Genomic DNA, 19,763 nt, shown 5'->3' on the forward strand with positions numbered 1-19,763 from the left:
AAGGTTAGAAGAAGAACCCCTTATTATGGCATATGTTTGTGTCCTGGTAAATACAACAGTTCCGTAGTAATAGAGTGTGTACCCTCTTACTGTTAAGTAAACATGGGTCTTGTGTTTTAACAGTTTATGTTATGTTATTAATCGGGAACAATAAATGCATCAGATGGCGCATTATTTTCCTCAACCACACCAGCTTCTCCCACCAGCCACCATTCAGACCCCCCCCCCCCCCCCCCACACTAGTGATGGGTCGTTGGCGAACGAGTCGGCTCTTGTAGGTGAACGTTGGGACCCGGCTCGCATATCAGAAGAGCCGAATCTATTTATAAAAATATACAAAAATTAAGATATGAATAATCAAAAGATTTAAATGAATAGAATTAACTAATTCAAAAAATGAAAAAATAAATAAAATAATATAGGCCTAAATGCTCAAGCGCACACACATTTGTTCTGAAAGATCTGCAGATCTTCCAAGCTGGTGGAAGAACAAGGCCTCTGTCTACCCATGGCTTACTAAAGTCATGACAGGGAGACTCTGCATAGTGGCCTCATCCGTTCCCTCTGAGAGGGTCTTCTCGAAAACGGGACAAATAATTACTGAGAGAAAAAACCGCATCAGCCCCTCGAAAGTGAGGCAGCTTGCATTTCTGAATGCAAATCTCTCATAAAAGCAAAATATGGTCAGCATTGCTGTGTGCTGCTGGTTTTAACATGGCAATAAAGAAGAGAGAGAAAAGAGGGACCAGTTGAATGTTTTAAGTGGGATGCTGCAGTTGTGCACATTGTTATTTATTTTTCTTTGATATGGTGCAATATTCTATTATGCTGTTCAGATTGTATTTGTTTTGAATGTTTAGATTTATATGCACTTTGTTTATATACATTAAAAAGGTACACTTTAAATGCAAATGTTTAATAGCACTATTTTTCATAACAAACCAATGCATTTTTAAATGCATTGTGGTTAAGGTAGAGTATGATTTCATTTAATCATTTAATTAGAATTGTTTTAACACCAATCATAGTCAAACTATCACAAACTGTTTGACTTGAAATAATAAAAAACATATATTTTTTAAAGAGCCGTTTGGGAGCCAAAAGAGCCAGCTCTTTATGGTGAGCTGAGCCGAAGGAAAAAGTACCCAATTGTCATACTTGAGTAAAAGTAAAGAATCCTTAATAGAAAATTACTCAAGAAAAAGGGAAAGTCACCCAGTAAAATACTACTTGAGTAAAAGTCTAAAAGTATTTGTATTAAATATACTTAAGTAATCAAAAGTCAAATGTAATTGCTAAAATACACTTATGTTTTTAAAGCTAAAGTAAAAGTATAAATCGTTTCAAATTCCATATATTAAGCAAACCAGATGGCACCATTTTGTTTTTTGTTTTATTTACAGATAGCCAGGGGCACACACCAACACATCATTTACAAATTAAACATTTGTGTTTAGTGAGTCCGCCAGATCAGAGGCAAAGGATGACCATGGATGTTCTCTTGATAAATGTCTGAATTTTACAATTGTCCTGTCCTGCTAAGCATTCAAAATGTAATGAGTACTTTTGGGTATCAGGGAAAATGAAGTAAAAAGTACATTATTTTCTTTAGGAATGTAGTGAAAGTAAATGTTGTAAAAAATATACATAAAAGTAAATTAAAGTACAGATACCCCAAAAAACGACTTAAGTAGTAGTTTATTTTTATGTAAGTATTTGACACCGCTGCAGACAGCGCGCTCTCCCCCACTCCGATCAGCATCAGCGACATGGCGCGTGTGCCATTGTTTCACCTGCGGGCTGATTACTGAAGAGTTGACCTGGAGCGCGGGGAGGATCCATCATGTATGGCAGCGGGTGGAGGTCGGTGTCACGTTAAATACCCCTGAACGGGATCACTTTAGGGAAAACCAAGTGGCCTTTCAATTAGGACGCACAGACAAAAGCAGCCCGCTGATCATGCTTTTCTTCTATTGTATTTTCTTTATCTCTTGTAAATATGAATAAACTACAAGTAGGAGACAGGCAGCTGTTGAATAACCTACCCCCACCAACCCTGTGTTTAGGTTGGTCGGGCATGGAATGCTTATATGCCGGTCATATCTCTACCAGCATCAGGGGCGTCCCCACCCAGGGGTCATCACACCAACATAAACACACACAGTGATAGTGACTAGGCATTCCAGTCCAAATAACAGCATTTAGTCTGTGGATGTCCAATAGGCTAGAGGTGTCCAATGCAACAGCATTACTGCAGACCAGTGGTTACTGCAGACCAGTGGTTACTGCAGACCAGTGGTTACTGCAGACCAGTGGTTACTGCAGACCAGTGGTTACTGCAGACCAGTGGTTCCCAACCAGGGGTACTTGGCCTATCCACAGGGGGTACTTGAGAAGACTCATGAGGCTATAGGCCTACTGGTAAAATGCACATAAGGGGGTAAATCAGGGGTACTCCAGGAAGAGCATAATTCCGTTGGTGGTACAGTAAGGGAAAAATGTTGGGAACCACTGCTGTAGACTACATCCATTAGAATGTCATAAACACTTTAGTTGAAGAGCTGAAGATATGGGCCTGTGGTGGAGATGCAGCCTGTTTTTAAGACCATTAGTGATTTAAAAATACCAATACAACTGTCCCGTTTCAGGAGCGAGACTGCCTTTTATATCTAAAAATACGGAAAATAAAAATAAGACCCAAAGCCAAAAGAAATACTAGTTCTGTTCTGGATTTCGTCAGAAGAACTGTTGAGTCCGCTCTGATTCTGAACATGAGAAGAGGGCCACAGGCAACGTTCCTCATCATAAAACACCGCCCTTTGAGTACTGTTCCGCCTTCTGATTGGCTTCTGAGACCTCTCCTGGCCGCTGGTTGGCTGTCCCTCGCGAGACAAACGGAGAATTTGTTCTTTACGGAGTGGGACGGAGGCGCGCGGGCAGAACACGCAGAGACCGACCAGCAACCTGTCACCACAGCGTATAGAGCGCAGACCTAACAGAGCTACTATACTGGGAAACTGGAACGGACAGGGCTCCGGGATGTCTCGTCCGTGAGAAACCACATAAGGAACTATCGAAACAGACACTGCAAAGCGAGGCAGGAGTTTTAATTAGAAGGAAATCTGGATATAACAGTTCCTCTTATTATTGCCGTTGGATACGTTGTTTCCAACTTTGCTTGACGGGTCGGAGTGGGCTACCAACTGTGCTTCCAGTGGAGAGTTTCGTCTTGGCGAGACAGGAGCGGATATAAACAGCCGCTGACCGTGAACTCTGAAGTGGACTAATCTTTCCCCAGCACCCGGTGGACTACCAGGCAACGCCCGGAACCCAATCAGTTGATCAGTTTGGATTCTTAGTGGGATTAGTTTGGACCTTTCCCCCTTCGTAACAATGAGTCGGGCTGTGTACACTCTTGCGGCGGTAGCGCTCTCCCTCTTGCTGCTGTGCGGTCCAGGATCCATTGGTCTGGTGCGTGCATTCGGCGACGAGACAGAGGAGATGACGTGCGACCCGATACGCATCGCCATGTGCCAGGACCTGGGCTACAACGTTACCAAGATGCCCAACCTGGTGGGCAACGTCCTGCAGTCAGACGCCGAGCTCCAACTCACCACCTTCACACCACTCATACAGTATGGCTGCTCCAGCCAGTTAAAGGTAGGCACACACACACACACACACACTTTTATTTTCATATTTTACCTTTTTTTAGCTAGGCAAGTCAGTTATTAAGAACAAATTCTTATTTACAATGACGGACTACGGGGAACAGTGTGTTAACTGCCTTGTTCAGGGGCAGAATTACATTTTTACCTTGTCAGCCTGGGATTCAATCCAGCAACCTTTCTGTTACTAGCCCAATGCTCTAACCACTAGGCTACCTGCATATGTTTTACTATCCTTGTGTGAACCACATTGATTTCCATAAAAAATCCAAATTTTCCCTAAACGTAACCCTAACCCTTACCCCTAATTGTTACCCTAAACCTAGCCCTAAGCCTAAAATAGCTTTTGTCCTCGTGGGGACCAGGGAAATGTCCTCACATGGGAGAATTTTCCTTGTGTTACTATCCTTGTGTGGACTTTGGCGGATTTCCGGTACCCACACACACACTCTAGCTACTCCAGCCGACTAAAGGTGCACACACACAGACTGTTGGTTCTCAGGCTGGGATGTGTGATTGAGCAGGCAGTGTATAGTGGAAAGAGAAAAAGAGAGCACATGACAGAGTTGCAGGGAGGCAGCCAGTCTTGGTTCAGCAGCACGGGGCAATGAGATAATACATATCTGAGGAGAGGGCCAGGCCAGCTCCACATGGCAACAACAATACTGCTCTCAGTACTACTCTCTGTAAGGCCGCTTGTCTGCCTGAACCACCATGAAGCTGGAAATTAAATCCTTTCCCATTTTGTATTTTTCATAAGGTTTTTATTGTCTTGACTGAAATGACCAATGAGTACACGCTTACAAAAAAAGGTGCAATCTATAACCAAATATGGTTCTTCGGCTGTCCCCATAGGAGAACCCCTTTAGGTTCCAGGTAGAACCCTTTTGGTCCAGGTAGAACCCAAAAGAGTTCTACCTGGAACCAAAAAGGGTTCTATGGGGACAGCCGCAGAACCCTTTAAGTGTAGTTATTTGTGTGGTTAGATGGAAATGTGAGGATGAAGACACCCAGTTCTGTGGATATTTACTGTGGTTTACCACTCCATAGTCTGTAGACACAGCAACCCACTGGCTACTCTGTCTCTAAGGACATCCCTTATCCTGACCATTGACATATATTAACAAACATTCAGTCCATTAGTCCAATTCTAATTGATTTACGAGCTTTTGTGGTATTACTGTGGCATTGTAGTTGTCTGGATGCTATAGGTTATTATGAGTTTGTGTTGTGATTGTCTGTCTCTTGTGGTTCAGTGTGTGAGCGTGTTATGTGAGCTCTCTGGAGTGACGGAGGTGAAATGTTGCCATTTCCTATCTGAGCACAGAAACATCCCTCAGATTAGGCTTTTTCTTACACACTCTCAGACATTCACCCGAGGAAATGGAAACTAGATCTTGCACATTGCTTTTCTAATAGGAAGAATCCCTCAGGTATCCACACACACACACACACACTTGGCTGTGAACAGTGGTAGCAGTCCGGTTACCTGCTGCAGAGGGAGGAAAACAAGCCTTCTCCGGTCCAGCTAGTGATCAGAGAACAGTAGCACAGCTCCAACAGAGACAAGCGTCACTGATATATATCGTCTCTCACCCACAATGCTGCCCTGCGCTTCCCATGCTACAGGGTAGCCCCTGTGGCCCTGAGACATCCATCTCTCCAGGGAATTATCTGTACGACCTCAATCACCTGTTTATTTGTTGTAGTAGCTTTAATAATCATTTTGAAATTCCCTAAAGGTTTCAACACAATGTTTTCTGCTACTTGGCTGGTTTTCCTGACTAAGCTTGAAACACAATTCCTTTGATTTCCAGTTGTTGTCTGAAATTAGAATAGGAAGCAGACTAAGGACCATGATGCAACACAGGGAAAGCAGACAGAGCAATGCACACAGAATCATCGTAGAAACTATTTTAGAAATGAATGAATATGCCAAGATAACACCCCTCTCTGTCTCTCTCTCCAGTTCTTCCTGTGTGCGGTGTACGTGCCCATGTGTACAGACAAGGTTCCCATCCCCATCGGGCCGTGTGGCAGCATGTGTCTGTCTGTCAAGAGGAAGTGTCTGCCAGTCCTAGTAGAGTTTGGCTTCGTCTGGCCAGAGCTGCTGAACTGCAGCCTGTTTCCCCCTCAGAACGACCACAACCACATGTGTATGGAGGGTCCGGGGGACGAGGAGGCCTCGTTCCACCCCGTCCGACCTCTGCCCCCGCAGGAGGAGGAGTGCCAGGCCCTGGGGGCCGGGCCAGACCAGTATGCCTGGGTGAGGCGGAGCCACAGCTGTGCACTGCAGTGTGGGTATGACGCGGGGCTGTACCGGCGCGGGGCCAAGGTGTTTACAGACGTGTGGATGGCAGTGTGGGCAGTGTTGTGTTTCCTCTCTACCACCCTGACCGTCCTCACCTTCCTCCTGGACTCAACACGTTTCTCCTACCCCGAGAGACCCATCATCTTCCTCTCCATGTGCTCCAACCTCTACAGCGTGGCCTACCTGGTGAGGACATAGGACTTAGAGCAGGGGTAGGTAGCCCTGGTACTGGACTGTTGCAGTCACTTCATGGTTTGATTTCACTGACCTGGAAGACCAGGTGTGTTCTAATTTAGGCAACCACTGAACTGATTGATTGATTTGACTTTGAAACGTTTAAAACATATACATAAGGGTGTTCCAGCCAGTGACGCCTCCACATACAATTTAAGAAAATCATCAAGGATAACACAATAAGGCTAGAAAGCTTATTTCCATTGTGGTCCTTTTGGAGGGGGAAGGGTGGGGGGCTGCAGAAAGGTTAGGCGCAATGGTAGTGGCAACAAAGAATGACAGACAAAATTGTTTGTTTCATAAAATGAGCTAATTAGTACAGTTCCATTTCCTAATAAACAACTTTGGGCAGGTACATCTCCCTTGTCTCACATACCCCTAATATATATATATATATTTATTTTAGGGATTTATTGTTGTGTGTGTATATATATATATATACATACATACATACATACATACACAACAATCAATCCATAATATATACAAGACTGGAGGCATACTGTACCTACAGGGTGCATAGTTGGAACAAAAAAATGGTTTGCCTTCCCCTGAGTTAAATGATTAAACTAATGCTTAAAGCACTGGGATGTTTCTCAATAGTTTAAATTAGTCTCCTCTTCTCCATGATCACTAATATGACCTGTGGAAGCAGTTTGTTGTAAACCTGTCCAGTCCTTTCAGGTACCAGTGGTAATGAGGAAAGTAGACAAGGACAGGAAGACATGCTAGAGTACGTAGACCTAGCCATGGTCTCCTGGATGACCTGATGACCCCTGGTCTCCTGGATGACCTGGTCCATGTCTAACCCCTGTGTCTCTGTCTTTCCCTGTAGGTGCGCCTGACTCTGGGTCGGGAGCGTGTGTCCTGTGACCTGGAGGAGGCAGCGGTACCTGTTCTGGTACAGGAGGGGTTAAAGAGTACCAGCTGTGCCATCGTCTTCCTCCTGCTCTACTTCTTTGGCATGGCCTCCTCGTTGTGGTGAGCACACACACACACACACACACACACACACAAACTCTGGACAAAAGTATTACACTGTAAGGAATAGACTTTAATGAAACTGTTAGAACAGTGGACTCCCAGCTCTCTAACCCGTCTCTCTGCCTCCTCCCAGGTGGGTGATTCTGACTCTGACCTGGTTCCTGGCTGCAGGGTTAAAGTGGGGTCACGAGGCCATCGAGATGCACAGCTCCTACTTCCACATAGCAGCCTGGGCCATCCCCGCTGTCAAGACCATCGTCATCCTCATCATGCGACTAGTAGACGCTGATGACCTCACGGGGCTGTGCTACGTGGGTAACCTACAGCAGGAGGCCCTGACGGGCTTCGTGGTCGCCCCGCTCGCTGCATACCTCCTCATTGGCACACTGTTCATCTGCGCCGGTCTGGTGGCCCTGTTCAAGATCCGCTCCAACCTACAGAAGGACGGGGCCAAAACGGACAAGCTGGAGCGTCTGATGGTGAAGATCGGGGTGTTCTCTGTGCTGTACATGGTACCTGCGTCCACCGTGATAGGCTGCTACCTCTACCAGCTGTCCCACTGGGGGGACTTCAGGGCCAGTGCCAGGGACTCATACGTGGCAGCAGAGATGCTGAGGATCTTTATGTCTCTGCTGGTGGGCATCACGTCGGGCATGTGGATCTGGTCGGCCAAGACCCTTCACACCTGGCAACGCTGCTCTGCCCACCTGTGGAGGGACGGCCGGGCAGGGAGGGGCAAGCGGGCACCGGGGGACAGCTGGATAAAACCTGGCAAGGGCAATGAGACGGTGGTGTGAGTAGAGAGAGAGGGGAAGATGGGAACCAGGTGGCTTTTTAAAGCAAACCTGGCCCCAAACCCACTGCTAGTGCTACTACCTGATGTAGAGAGCGAAAGAGAGAAGGACAGACAGATAAATAGCCCCACTAATCAGACAGTGGTCTCCTTTGCCCACGTTGTCTGTGGTTCTCTCCCTACTAGCAGACTAACCCACTGCCAGAGAAGAGACTCAGCCTGTAGCCTACAGCAGGCTCTGGGCTGATCTATAGAAACTTCTGACTTTAGAGAGTTGTTTTAAAGGTTGAATTTACACTGGAGAGTCATGGTCCAGATGATGTACAGATCTAAACTACAGCCACACTGAAATGCACTATGACTAGCTGATGTGGATGTAGCTTGGTTAACTTGCCTTATGTGGAACGGGAGGCTGGGCTGCCCAGCCAGCCACACTCTGGAGGCTATGAAGCTATGCCACTGCAAAGGCACCTGGGATTTGTAGTGAATTGACTCAATGGTGCTGCAGCTAAGGCACCTGGGAAACGTAGGCCTATGTCCTTTACCTCAGTGCTCAGCAAGCAGCACAGCTGACCTCCACCAACGTACACGCAGTCTTAATGAGGAAACAGACACTCAACTATGAACTCTGAACTTTAACCCTTGACCTTCTTCAGTCACTCATGGAACCCTTAGGAATGGCGGTCATTAATGAACTGGTGTAAGGTTCTTTCTGTATTTCTTTTTACCGGTTATGGAAGTGAATTAAGGGTTATTATGAATGATTTTAGACAATCAACCCCCAAAATACATTATGCAAATGCTATAATACACCAACAGTGAAACACAGAGAGAGAGAGAGAGAGTCACACTCATACAGTCTGTAGAGTTGCCACTTATGCAATCCACTCCCATCAAATCTGCTGCACCAGCTGAGTTATTATTGCATTAAGCTGCAACCATCACAACATACACAGCAGAGAGACAGTCAAATACAATACACACACAGCAGAGAGACAGTCAAATACAACACACACACACACAGCAGAGAAACAGTCAAATACAACACACACACAGCAGAGAGACAGTCAAATACAATACACACACACACAGCAGAGAAACAGTCAAATACAACACACACACACACAGCAGAGAAACAGTCAAATACAACACACACACAGCAGAGAGACAGTCAAATACAACACACACACAGCAGAGAGACAGTCAAATACAACACACACACACACACAGCAGAGAAACAGTCAAATACAACACACACACACACACAGCAGAGAAACAGTCAAATACAACACACACACAGCAGAGAGACAGTCAAATACAACACACACACACACAGCAGAGAAACAGTCAAATACAACACACACACAGCAGATAGACAGTCAAATACAATACACACACACACAGCAGAGAAACAGTCAAATACAACACACACACAGCAGAGAGACAGTCAAATACACACACACACACACACACACACACACACACACACACACACACACACACACACACACACACACACACACACACACACAGCAGAGAAACAGTAAAATACAACACACAGCAGAGACAGAGGGACTCTGCAGCCTGTCTCTCGACTCTGTTACTGCAGCCTGTCTCTCGACATCTCTACTGTGTTGCCAGTCTGACGGACAAGTCCTCTGGTTAAATGGTCTCAAATGCAACCCTATCATTCCCCATATAGTGACTACACTACACACTATGAGGAATAGGTGTGGTTTGGGAAGTGTCCTTTTGAAGTGTGATTTTAATAACCTGTTAGTACCTAAGACCTTTGGGTACTGCCAACCCCACAACTCCATGAAGTACTTTTTTGTAAAGAGAAACAGGTGTTTTGATGTTTATAAAATTTATAAGAAATGCTAATTTATCTTTGTAAAAATACATAAAAAAAACACAAAAAAAAGTTTATAAAAATAAAATACTTTTGTATCAGAAGAAAAATAAAAACGTTTTGGTTTTAAAAGGTGTTCTACTTGTAATTATTGTGTGTGAATGTTGGCCCATTTATAATCCCATTATAACCATTGTAATATATATACCATTATACCTGGATTTAAATCAGCACTACATCAAGTCAAACTCTAAACTGGATTTAAAATAAACTCACAATTCAGATTTGCTGGATAATGCCTTAAATAGCTCTTTCGTCCCACCCCACACACATGCGGAGACCTCACCTAGGTTAACTGATCCCTCCAGAGACAAAACCTCTCATCGTCACCCAACGCCTAGGTTTACCTCTACTGTACTCACATTCTACCATAACCTTGTCTGAACATTATGCCTTGAATCGATTCTACCACGCCCAGAAATCTGCTCCTTTTATTCTGTCCCCAACGCACTAGACGACCAGTTCTTATAGCCTTTAGCCATACCCTTAACCTACTCCTCCTCTGTTCCTCTGGAGATGTAGAGATTAACCCAGGCCCTGTAGCCCCCATAGCCACACTTATTCCCCAGGCGCTCTCATTTGTTGACTTCTGTAACCGTAAAAGCCTTGGTTTCATGCATGCTAACATCAGAAGCCTCCTCCCTAAGTTTGTTTTACTCACTGCTTTAGCACACTCCTCCAACCCTGATGTCCTAGCCGTGTCTGAATCCTGGCTTAGGAAGGCCACCAAAAATTCTGAAATGTCCATCTGCAACTACAACATTTTCTGCCAAGATAGAACTGCTGAAGGGGGTGGAGTTGCAATATACTGCAGAGACAGCCTGCAGAGTTCTGTCATGCTAACCAGGTCTGTTCCCAAACAGTTCGAGCTTCTACTTTTAAAAATCCACCTTTCCAGAAGTAAGTCTCTCACTGTTGCCGCTTGTTATAGACCCCCCTCAGCTCCCAGCTGTGCCCTGGACACCATATGTGAATTAATCGCCCCCCATTTATCTTCAGAATTTGTACTGTTAGGCGACCTAAACTGTGATATGCTTAACACCCCGGCCGTCCTACAATCTAATCTAGATGCCCTCAATCTCACAAAAATTATCAATGAACCTACCAGTTACAACCCTAAATCTGTAAGCACGGGCACCCTCATAGATATCATCCTGACCAACCTGCCCTCTAAATACACCTCTGCTGTCTTCAACCAGGATCTCAGCGATCACTGCCTCATTGCCTGCGTCCATAATGGGTCTGTGGTCAAACAACCACCCCTCATCACTGTGAAACGCTCCCTAAAACACTTCTGCGAGCAGGCCTTTCTAATCGACCTGACCCGGGTATCCTGGAAGGATATTGACCTCATTCTGTCAGTAGAGGATGCCTGGTTATTCTTTAAAAGTGTTTTCCTCACCATCTTAACCTGTTGGGGCTACAGGTTAGCAATGAACCCCGAGCCGGGATTGCTAACAAGGCTGGAAATTCAAAACATCAAAAATCTAATAATTTCAATTTCTCAAACAATCAACTATTTTACACAATTTAAATGATAAACATCTCCTTAATCTAACCACATTGTTCGATTTTCAAAGAGGCTTTACGGCAAAAGCATAAAGTTAGATTATGTTAGGACAGTACATAGCCACAAAAGTACAAACATCCATTTTCAATTCAAGGTCAGGCGTCACCAAAAGCAGAAACCAGCTAGAATTATGCACAAACTTTTGTCAATCTCCATCAGATGACACTCCTAGGACATTATGTTATACAATACATGCATTTTTTGTTCCATCAAGTTCATATTTATATCCAAAAACAGCATTTTACAGTAGCGTGAAATTCAGATTTTTTTCTTCTCTGAAATGCTTCCGGTGAACATAACAAAATTACTATTCGAAAACATTGGTAAATTATAATATTGTCATTCAAAGAATAATATATTATCATCTCGTAATTGCTACCGAATGGCCAGATCTCAAAATAACTTTACTGGGAAATCACATTTTGCAATAAACGGGGTGCTATGCTAAGAACAACAGGCTATGCTATACAGTTAGCATCATCTAAAATCGATAATAACATTGTAAATATCCCCTTACCTTTGATTATCTCCATCAGAAGGCAGGCATCCCAGGTCCGGAAGGCATCCCAGGTCCGGAACAAATGTGGTTTCTTTTGACAAAGTTCATAATTTATGTCCAAATAACACCAAGTACTTAGCGTTTATTATGCTCCCACCAAACGTGGTGGGGGGAGTGTAATTCACGCCGAAAAGCTAAAAAAAACCTAGTAAATAATCTATTTATGTTCGTTCAAACATGTCAAATGTTGTTTAGCATTAATCTTTTGGTCCATTTTTAACGTTAAACATCAGTAATATTTTCACACAACCTATCCTATGTCTAGATAAACAATGAAGACAAAACTCACGTTTCTCAGATTTATGCGCAGGCGCAAAAAAATGAAGCGATGACATGTCAACTTCCTCGGATTCTAATTTGCTCTCTGTTTATCATAGACGCTTCAAACAACTTTATAAAGATCGTTGACATCTAGTGGAAGCCGTAGGTGTTGCGAAATGAATCCTTTCTCACTATGGTATCTATAAAACAATGACACTAAATAGTACAGTCACAAAATTCACATATTTTTTTTATCTATTTTTCACAGGTTTTTGCCTGCAATATGAGTTTTGATATACTTACAGACACCATTGAAACTGTTTTAGAAAATTCAGAGTGTTTTCTATCCGAATGTGTTAATAATATGCATATCCTAGCTTCTGAGTTGGTGTAGGAGGCAGTTAAAAATGGGCACATATTTTTTTCAAAATGTCTCAATACTGCCCCCGAGCCCCAACAGGTTTTAAATAACAATGCCCTATTCAAAAAATGTAGAACTAAGAACAGTTAAAGCCCTTGGTTCACTCTTGACCTGACTGCCCTTGACCTGCACAAAAACATCCTGTGGCATACTGCATTAGCATTGAATAGCCCCCGCGATATGCAGCTTTTCAGGGAAGTTAGGAACCAATATACACCGGCAGTTAGGAAAGCAAAGGCTATATTTTTCAAACAGAAATTTGCATCCTGTAGCACAAACTCCAAAAGGTTCTGGGACACTGTAAAGTCCATGGAGAATAAGAGCACCTCCTCCCAGCTGCCCACTGCACTGAGGCTAGGAAACACTGTCACCACCGATAAATCGAGAAATACGATAATCGAGAATTTCAATAAGCATTTTTCTACGGCTGGCCATGCTTTCCACCTGGCTACCCCTACCCCTTTCAAAATCTCTTCACCCCCCACAACAACTTGCCCAAGCATCCCCCATTTCTCCTTCACCCAAATCCAGATAGCTGATGTTCTGAAAGAGCTGCAAAATATGGACCCCTGCAAATCAGCTGGGCTAGACAATCTGGACCCTCTCTAAAATTATTAGCCACAATTGTTGCAACCCCTATTACTAACCTTTTCAACCTCTCTTTCGTATCGTCTGAGATCCCCAAAGATTGGAAATTTGCCGCGGTCATCCCCCTCTTCAAAGTTGGAGACACTCTAGACCCAAACTGTTACACACCTATATCTATCCTACCCTGCCTTTCCAAGGTCTTCGAAAGCCAAGTTAACAAACAGATCACCGACCATTTCGAATCCCACCTTACCTTCTCCGCTATACAATCTGGTTTCCGAGCTGGTCATGGGTGCACCTCAGCCACGCTCAAGGTCCTAAACGGTATCGTAACCGCCATCAATAAAAGACAGTTCTGTGCAGCCGTATTCATCGACCTGGCCAAGGCTTTCGACTCTGTCAATCACCGCATTCTTATCGGCAGACTCAACAGCATTGGTTTCTCAAATGACCGCCTCACCTGCTTCACCAACTACTTCTCAGACAGAGTTCAGTGTGTCAAATCGGAGGGCCTGTTGTCCGGACCTCTGGCAGTGTCTATGGGGGTGCCACAGAGTTCAGTTCTCGGCCAACTCTTTTCTCTGTATACATCAATGATGTCGCTCTTGCTGCTGGTGATTCTCTGATCCACCTCTATGCAGACGACACCATTCTGTATACTTCTGGCCCTTGTATTGACACTGTGTTAACAAACCTCCAGACGAGCTTCAATGCCATACAACTCTCCTTCCATAGCCTCCAACTGCTCTTAAATGCAAATAAAACTAAGTGCATGCTCTTCAACCAATCGCTGCCCGCACCTGCCCGCCCGTCTAGCATCACTAGTCTGGACGGTTCTGACTTAGAATATGTGGACAACTACAAAAAGCTAGGTGTCTGGTTAGTGTAAATTCTCATTCCAGACTCACATTAAGCATCTACAATCAAAAGTTAAATCTAGAATAAGCTCCGTATTTCGCAACAAAGCATCCTTCACTCATGCTGCCAAACAGAACCTCGTAAAACTGACTATCCTCCCGACCCTTGACTTCGCCAATGTCATTTACAAAATAGCCTCCAACACTCTACTCAGCAAATTGAATGCAGTCTATCACAGTGCAATCTGTTTTGTCACCAAAGCCCCATATACTACCCGCCACTGCGACCTGTATGCTCTCGTCGGCTGGCCCTCGCTTCATATTCGTCGCCAAACCCACTGGCTCCAGGTCATCTATAAGTCTTTGCTAGGTAAAGCCCCGCCTTATCTCAGCTCACTGGTCACCATAGCAGCACCCACCCGTAGCACGCGCTCCAGCAGGTATATTTCACTGGTCACCCACAAAGCTAACTCCTCATATGGCTGCCTTTCCTTCCAGTTCTCTGCTGCCAATGACTGGAACGAATTGCAAAAATCACTGAAGCTGGAGACTCATATCTCCCTCACTAACTTTAAGCATCAGCTGTCAGAGCAGCTTACATATCATTACACCTTTACACAGCCCATCTGTAAATAGCCCACCAAACTACCTTATCCCCATATTGTTCTTTTTTTTTCTCCTTTGCACCCCAGTGTCTCTACTTGCACATTCATCTTCTGCACATCTATCACTCCAGTGTTAATGCTAAATTGTAATTATTTCGACACTATGGCCTATCTATTGCCTTACCTCCCTAATCTTACTTCATTTACACACACTGTATATACTTTTATATTGTGTTATTGACTGTATGTTTGTTAATTCCATGTATAACTCAGTGTTGTTTGTGTCGCACTTCTTTGCTTTATCTTGGCCAAGTCGCAGTTGTAAATGAGAACTTGTTCTCAACTGGCCTACCTGGTTAAATAAAGGTGAAAAAGAAATGTGAAAAATTGACCATAACCTACTGTCTATCCACTGCTAATGCACTGTCCAATGATAGCCTCTAGAGCTTCAGAGCTGTAACTACAACCTAAAAGTCCGTCAAATCGGTCCTCCGTGAGACCAACTCCAAACATAATCAGGGTTGCCATGTTTGCCGTTCTCCCAAAATTGGGGCAGTTTCAAAACGATATCGCGGGTGAAAATGTATTGGTCGCAGGTTTTTGGGCTTCTTAAAATGTAACTCAACGGCTGTCAGTTGCTGCTGACTATCAGGCAGTGAGGCAGCCTATTTCTGAGTGAGTGAGTGAGTGAGTGAGTGAGTGACTGGTGAGGAGGGCTGGAGAGGTGTGTATTGAGACTGAGCGCTGCAGCGGAATCTCGTGAGTGAGAGGAGACAGAGCAGCCACGCGCAGGTCGTGACAACTTTTTACCAGTTGTATGTAGGCTATTTAAATTGTCATTATGGAGACACCTATTTCCAACCCTTTTTTCATAAAACATATTAACGCGCTAGAACTGATGCGCATCGGAAAATAACGGTGACAAAGCACAGGAAAACGACTTTAGGCATTAGATAAACTCTCTCGGAGGTGGTTTAAACTGCATTCTAATGTCGACGTTGCTAATGTAAAACCATATCATTCGAATGGTTTTACGCATGCTCACGACTGCATGCTGCAGGAGTGGAAATTTGAAATGGGACTTATGGAACTCACTTGCATGCTTCTGTTATGGTTAAAAGTCCTCAATGAAAGTGACATTAAATGTGGAGAATGACACATTTGCATATGTTGGCTATCAAGTAGCCTATTTATTTTAATTTTATATTAAATTCAAATAAATGTTATTTAACCTTTATTTAACTAGGCAAGTCAGTTAAGAAAAAAATATTTACAATGACAGCCTACCCTGGCCAAGCCCTAACCCGGAAGACGCTGGGCCAATTGTGCTCCGCCCTATGGGACTCCCAATTACGCCCGGTTGTGATATAGCCTGGAATCGAACCAGGGTCTGTAGTGACGCCTCTAGCACTGAGATGCAGTGCCTTTGACTGCTGCGCCACTCTGTAGCCCAATGTAGGCTCCTGTAGCCTACCATTTATACAGTAAATATGTTAAAATGACGATATCACTGAGTCATTGCAAATCAATTTGTGCCACTTGTGTAGCCTACCTGGAGCTGTGTTATTATGCAATTGTTAATGGCCATGTTTAGCTAATGAAATTGGAACTTATCAATTGTGATCATGGTCACCAATTCTATCGCAATTGCCGATCAGCTATTGTTAGAATGTATTAGATTGAAGGTAAATCAGTCAGATTAGGATACAGGTTAAAATAAAATAAAAACACTGGCTGTTGTTGACAAGCATAGGCCTATTCAGTTCATATCCATATTTTAATATTTGATTCAGTAGCCTATTCCAGCTGGCTACTGGGCAACCGAAGCACTACCTCGAAATCGCCTCGCTGTTCATGTTGATCGTTCATCTTACATCTTGCCTAAACTTTTTCACTACTATAGGCTACCTGAAATTAGATGTAGGCCTATCAGGGGCTATAGGTTACCTGCATCTAGCTAAGCAAACTATGGCAAAATTGAATTACAATCATAAACCCAGATTTTAGTCAGTAGGCCTATCCAATGCCTAATGAAATAACACATCAATCTCCCAAACAGGCCATTTATAACGGTTTGTAGTCTTAACATCTGGTACTTAGTAATGGCACAGTTACCAGAAAATAGACAAAACTTTTTAAAAGTTTAATAAGGGTTATTTATATTTACTCTTGCGACATATTCAAATTCCTTTATTAGTCACATTATCGTTAGCTCGCAATAATTATTATTTAGATGGAAAACCCAATTTTGATCTTAGGTGTTAGACGCTAAATCGAGTCTCCTTCTTAATTCAGTCGATAACGTTAAGGAAAAAGGGTTTATTGAATAAATGTGGCAACTTCTGTCTTGCTGCGAAAAAACAAACATTTTGGGCTAGTTTTCTGGCCTTGTGCGCGGGTTTTGAAAGTCATTAGGCGAGAAATGTTACTTTGACCCGGCAACCCTGAACACAATGGGACTGAAAGGAACACAATTTGGCGACAGTCACATTCACTGAATCAAGCATGTAACATTTCCACCTGCAACTAGGGCCAAATGTCAGTTACATACCAGTAGTAGCAAAGGAATAGAAATCCACGAGTGTAAAACATACTTCGGTTGTTTGGCTCCCGTTCGCGAGATTGACATTGGCCAAAACATTATCAAAGCTAAACTTTTTCATGTCCATGCAACAGATTTTGGTTGGATTATGATCAGGTAAGAAGTAGTACTGAACCATTTCTAAGAAGCTGCAGCTAGCGACTGGAACGAGCTGCAACAAACACTCAAACTGGACAGTTTTATCTCAGTCTCTTCAGTCAAAGACTCAATCGTGGACACTTATTGACAGTTGTGGCTGCTTTGTGTGATGTATTGTTGTCTCTACCTTCTTGCCCTTAGTGCTGTTGTCTGTGCCCAGTATTTTTTGTACCATGGTTTGTGTTGCTGCCATGCAATGTTGTTGTCTTAGGTCTCTCTTTATGTAGTGTTGTGTTGTCTCTCTCTTGTCACGTGTGTACTTATTTCCCTCATTAAAATGCAAATAATTTTATAACGTTCTTGACATGCATTTTTCTGGATTTTTTGTTGTTGTTATTCTGTTTTTCACTGTTCAAATAAACCTACCATTAAAATTATAGACTGATCATTTCTTTTTCAGTGGGCAAACGTACAAAATCAGCAGGGGATCAAATACTTTTTTCCCCTCACTGTAGGTCGTCACTGTAAATAATATAATTTGTTCTTAACTGACTTGCCTAGTTAAATAAAGGTTAAATAAAAAAAATGTGTTAAAAAAAAAACAATCGACATGATTGGCTTAAAGGCCTATAGTTTACTGACACGCATGCTCAACAACAAACCGCATGATGATGATGATGAAGTATTTCTGATGCAGCAACAACATACAGTCAGTGTTGCCAACTCCTCAGTAAGGAAAGTAGCTATGGCTTTCCTAAAAGTCGCTAGAAGTCACTAAATGACGTCATGACCGAATTTGCATAATTGGCCACGTGCATGTAATTGTGACAAAAAGTGAGTAAATAACACACTAAATATGTTTAGAACTACAAATTAACTTTCTTCTGTCAATTCTTGTATTTTTTTTATGTCACAATTCCAACCCTCCTCCTTTATCCGGGCTTGGGACCGGCAAAAGTGACCCAAAAGAGACACTCTGGCAGAGTTACTTAGTTTTTTATTTAATTTTTTATTTAATTTTTTTGTTTTTAGTTTAGTTTTTTACATTTACATCCCGCCCTGAATGTAAGCCATGGCGGGATCAGCCAGCGGCGGCTTCCCCCATGAGCAATTCATTTGCAGTCTAGACGCGGAGGGGTGAACATCTCCTGCTCTGACTGCAGCTGGGAGGGACTGCTGCGTGAGGACTGGGCCGTCTGTGAGTGCTTTGGGACTGGGGTGGGGCCCATGGCAGCACACGCTGCTCGTTGAGAAGAATAAGAACGACACGTGCTTTCACGTCAGTCTCCGAAATCTCCAATAACACCAGAAAAAGTTGCTAGATTTGTCGCTAGTCGCTTTTTTGAAAATGTGTCGCTAGAGGGGTCTGAATACTTGCTAAATATAGCGACAAAGTCACTAAGTTGGCAACACTGCATACAGTACATCCCAGCTAGCAGATTTAGTGTCTTGGAAGTTTCTTGACTGTTAAAACTGAACTTTTTTTTAACATTCTGAGAACAGAAGTGAACATTATGCCTGTTCAGGGAATGCAATTGTTTTTGTTTCCAGGCAGGTTGTGATAACGTATTTCTATGGTTCCCTAAAAGTTGCCATGTTTTTTTTTAACTCATGTTCATTTTAGTGTATTCAAACAGAACCTATTTAAAGGAAACAAGCACTCATTAAGATCAGGTGTGACCAATTAGTGGGCATGGCCTATACACCTGAACACACTTAACAAGACAGAGTTTTGTTGATGCTGAGAACGGAATGTACACTTTTAAATAATATTCTTAGAATGTTCTTTGAACATTAGTCTACTAATGTTTACTTGTGGTTTTTATGGAATGGGTTTTTTAATGTTCTGAGTACATGACAGCCGGCGCCGACAGAGATGGCCGCCTCGCTTCGCGTTCCTAGGAAACTATGCAGTATTTTTTTATGCAGTTTTTTTATGTGTTATATCTTACATTGTTACCCCAGGTAATCTTAGGTTTTATTACATACAGTTGGGAGGAACTTTTGGAAATAAGAGCAACATCAACTTACCAACATTACGACCAGGAATACGACTTTCCCGAAGCGGATCCTCTGTTTGCTCATCACCCAAGACAATGGATCAGATCCCAGCCAGCGACCCAAAACAACGACGCAGTAGAAGGGGCAGACGGAGCGGTCTTCTGGTCAGGCTCCGTAGACAGGCACATCGCGCACCGCTCCCGAGCATACTACTCGCCAATATCCAGTCTCTTGACTGCAAGGTAGACGAAATCCGTGCAAGGGTAGCCTTCCAGAGAGACATCAGAGACTGTAACGTTCTTTGTTTCTGTCACGATCG

General features: G+C 43.4%; 1 protein-coding gene across 1 annotated transcript; it reads left to right on the plus strand.

Annotated features, from left to right (window-relative positions):
• The first annotated feature begins 2,908 nt into the window (after window positions 1-2,908).
• LOC106581418 (frizzled-4) lies at window positions 2,909-9,974 on the plus strand. Its single transcript, XM_014163475.3, has 4 exons — window positions 2,909-3,660; window positions 5,638-6,165; window positions 7,049-7,194; window positions 7,331-9,974. Exons 1-4 carry the CDS (start codon window positions 3,394-3,396, stop codon window positions 7,992-7,994), a joined length of 1,605 nt encoding a protein of 534 aa, XP_014018950.1. The 5' UTR covers window positions 2,909-3,393; the 3' UTR covers window positions 7,995-9,974.
• Window positions 9,975-19,763: the final 9,789 nt, after the last annotated feature.

Source organism: Salmo salar, chromosome 20 (assembly GCF_965601325.2).
Source record: "Salmo salar chromosome 20, fSalSal1, whole genome shotgun sequence".
NCBI lineage: Eukaryota > Metazoa > Chordata > Actinopteri > Salmoniformes > Salmonidae > Salmo > Salmo salar.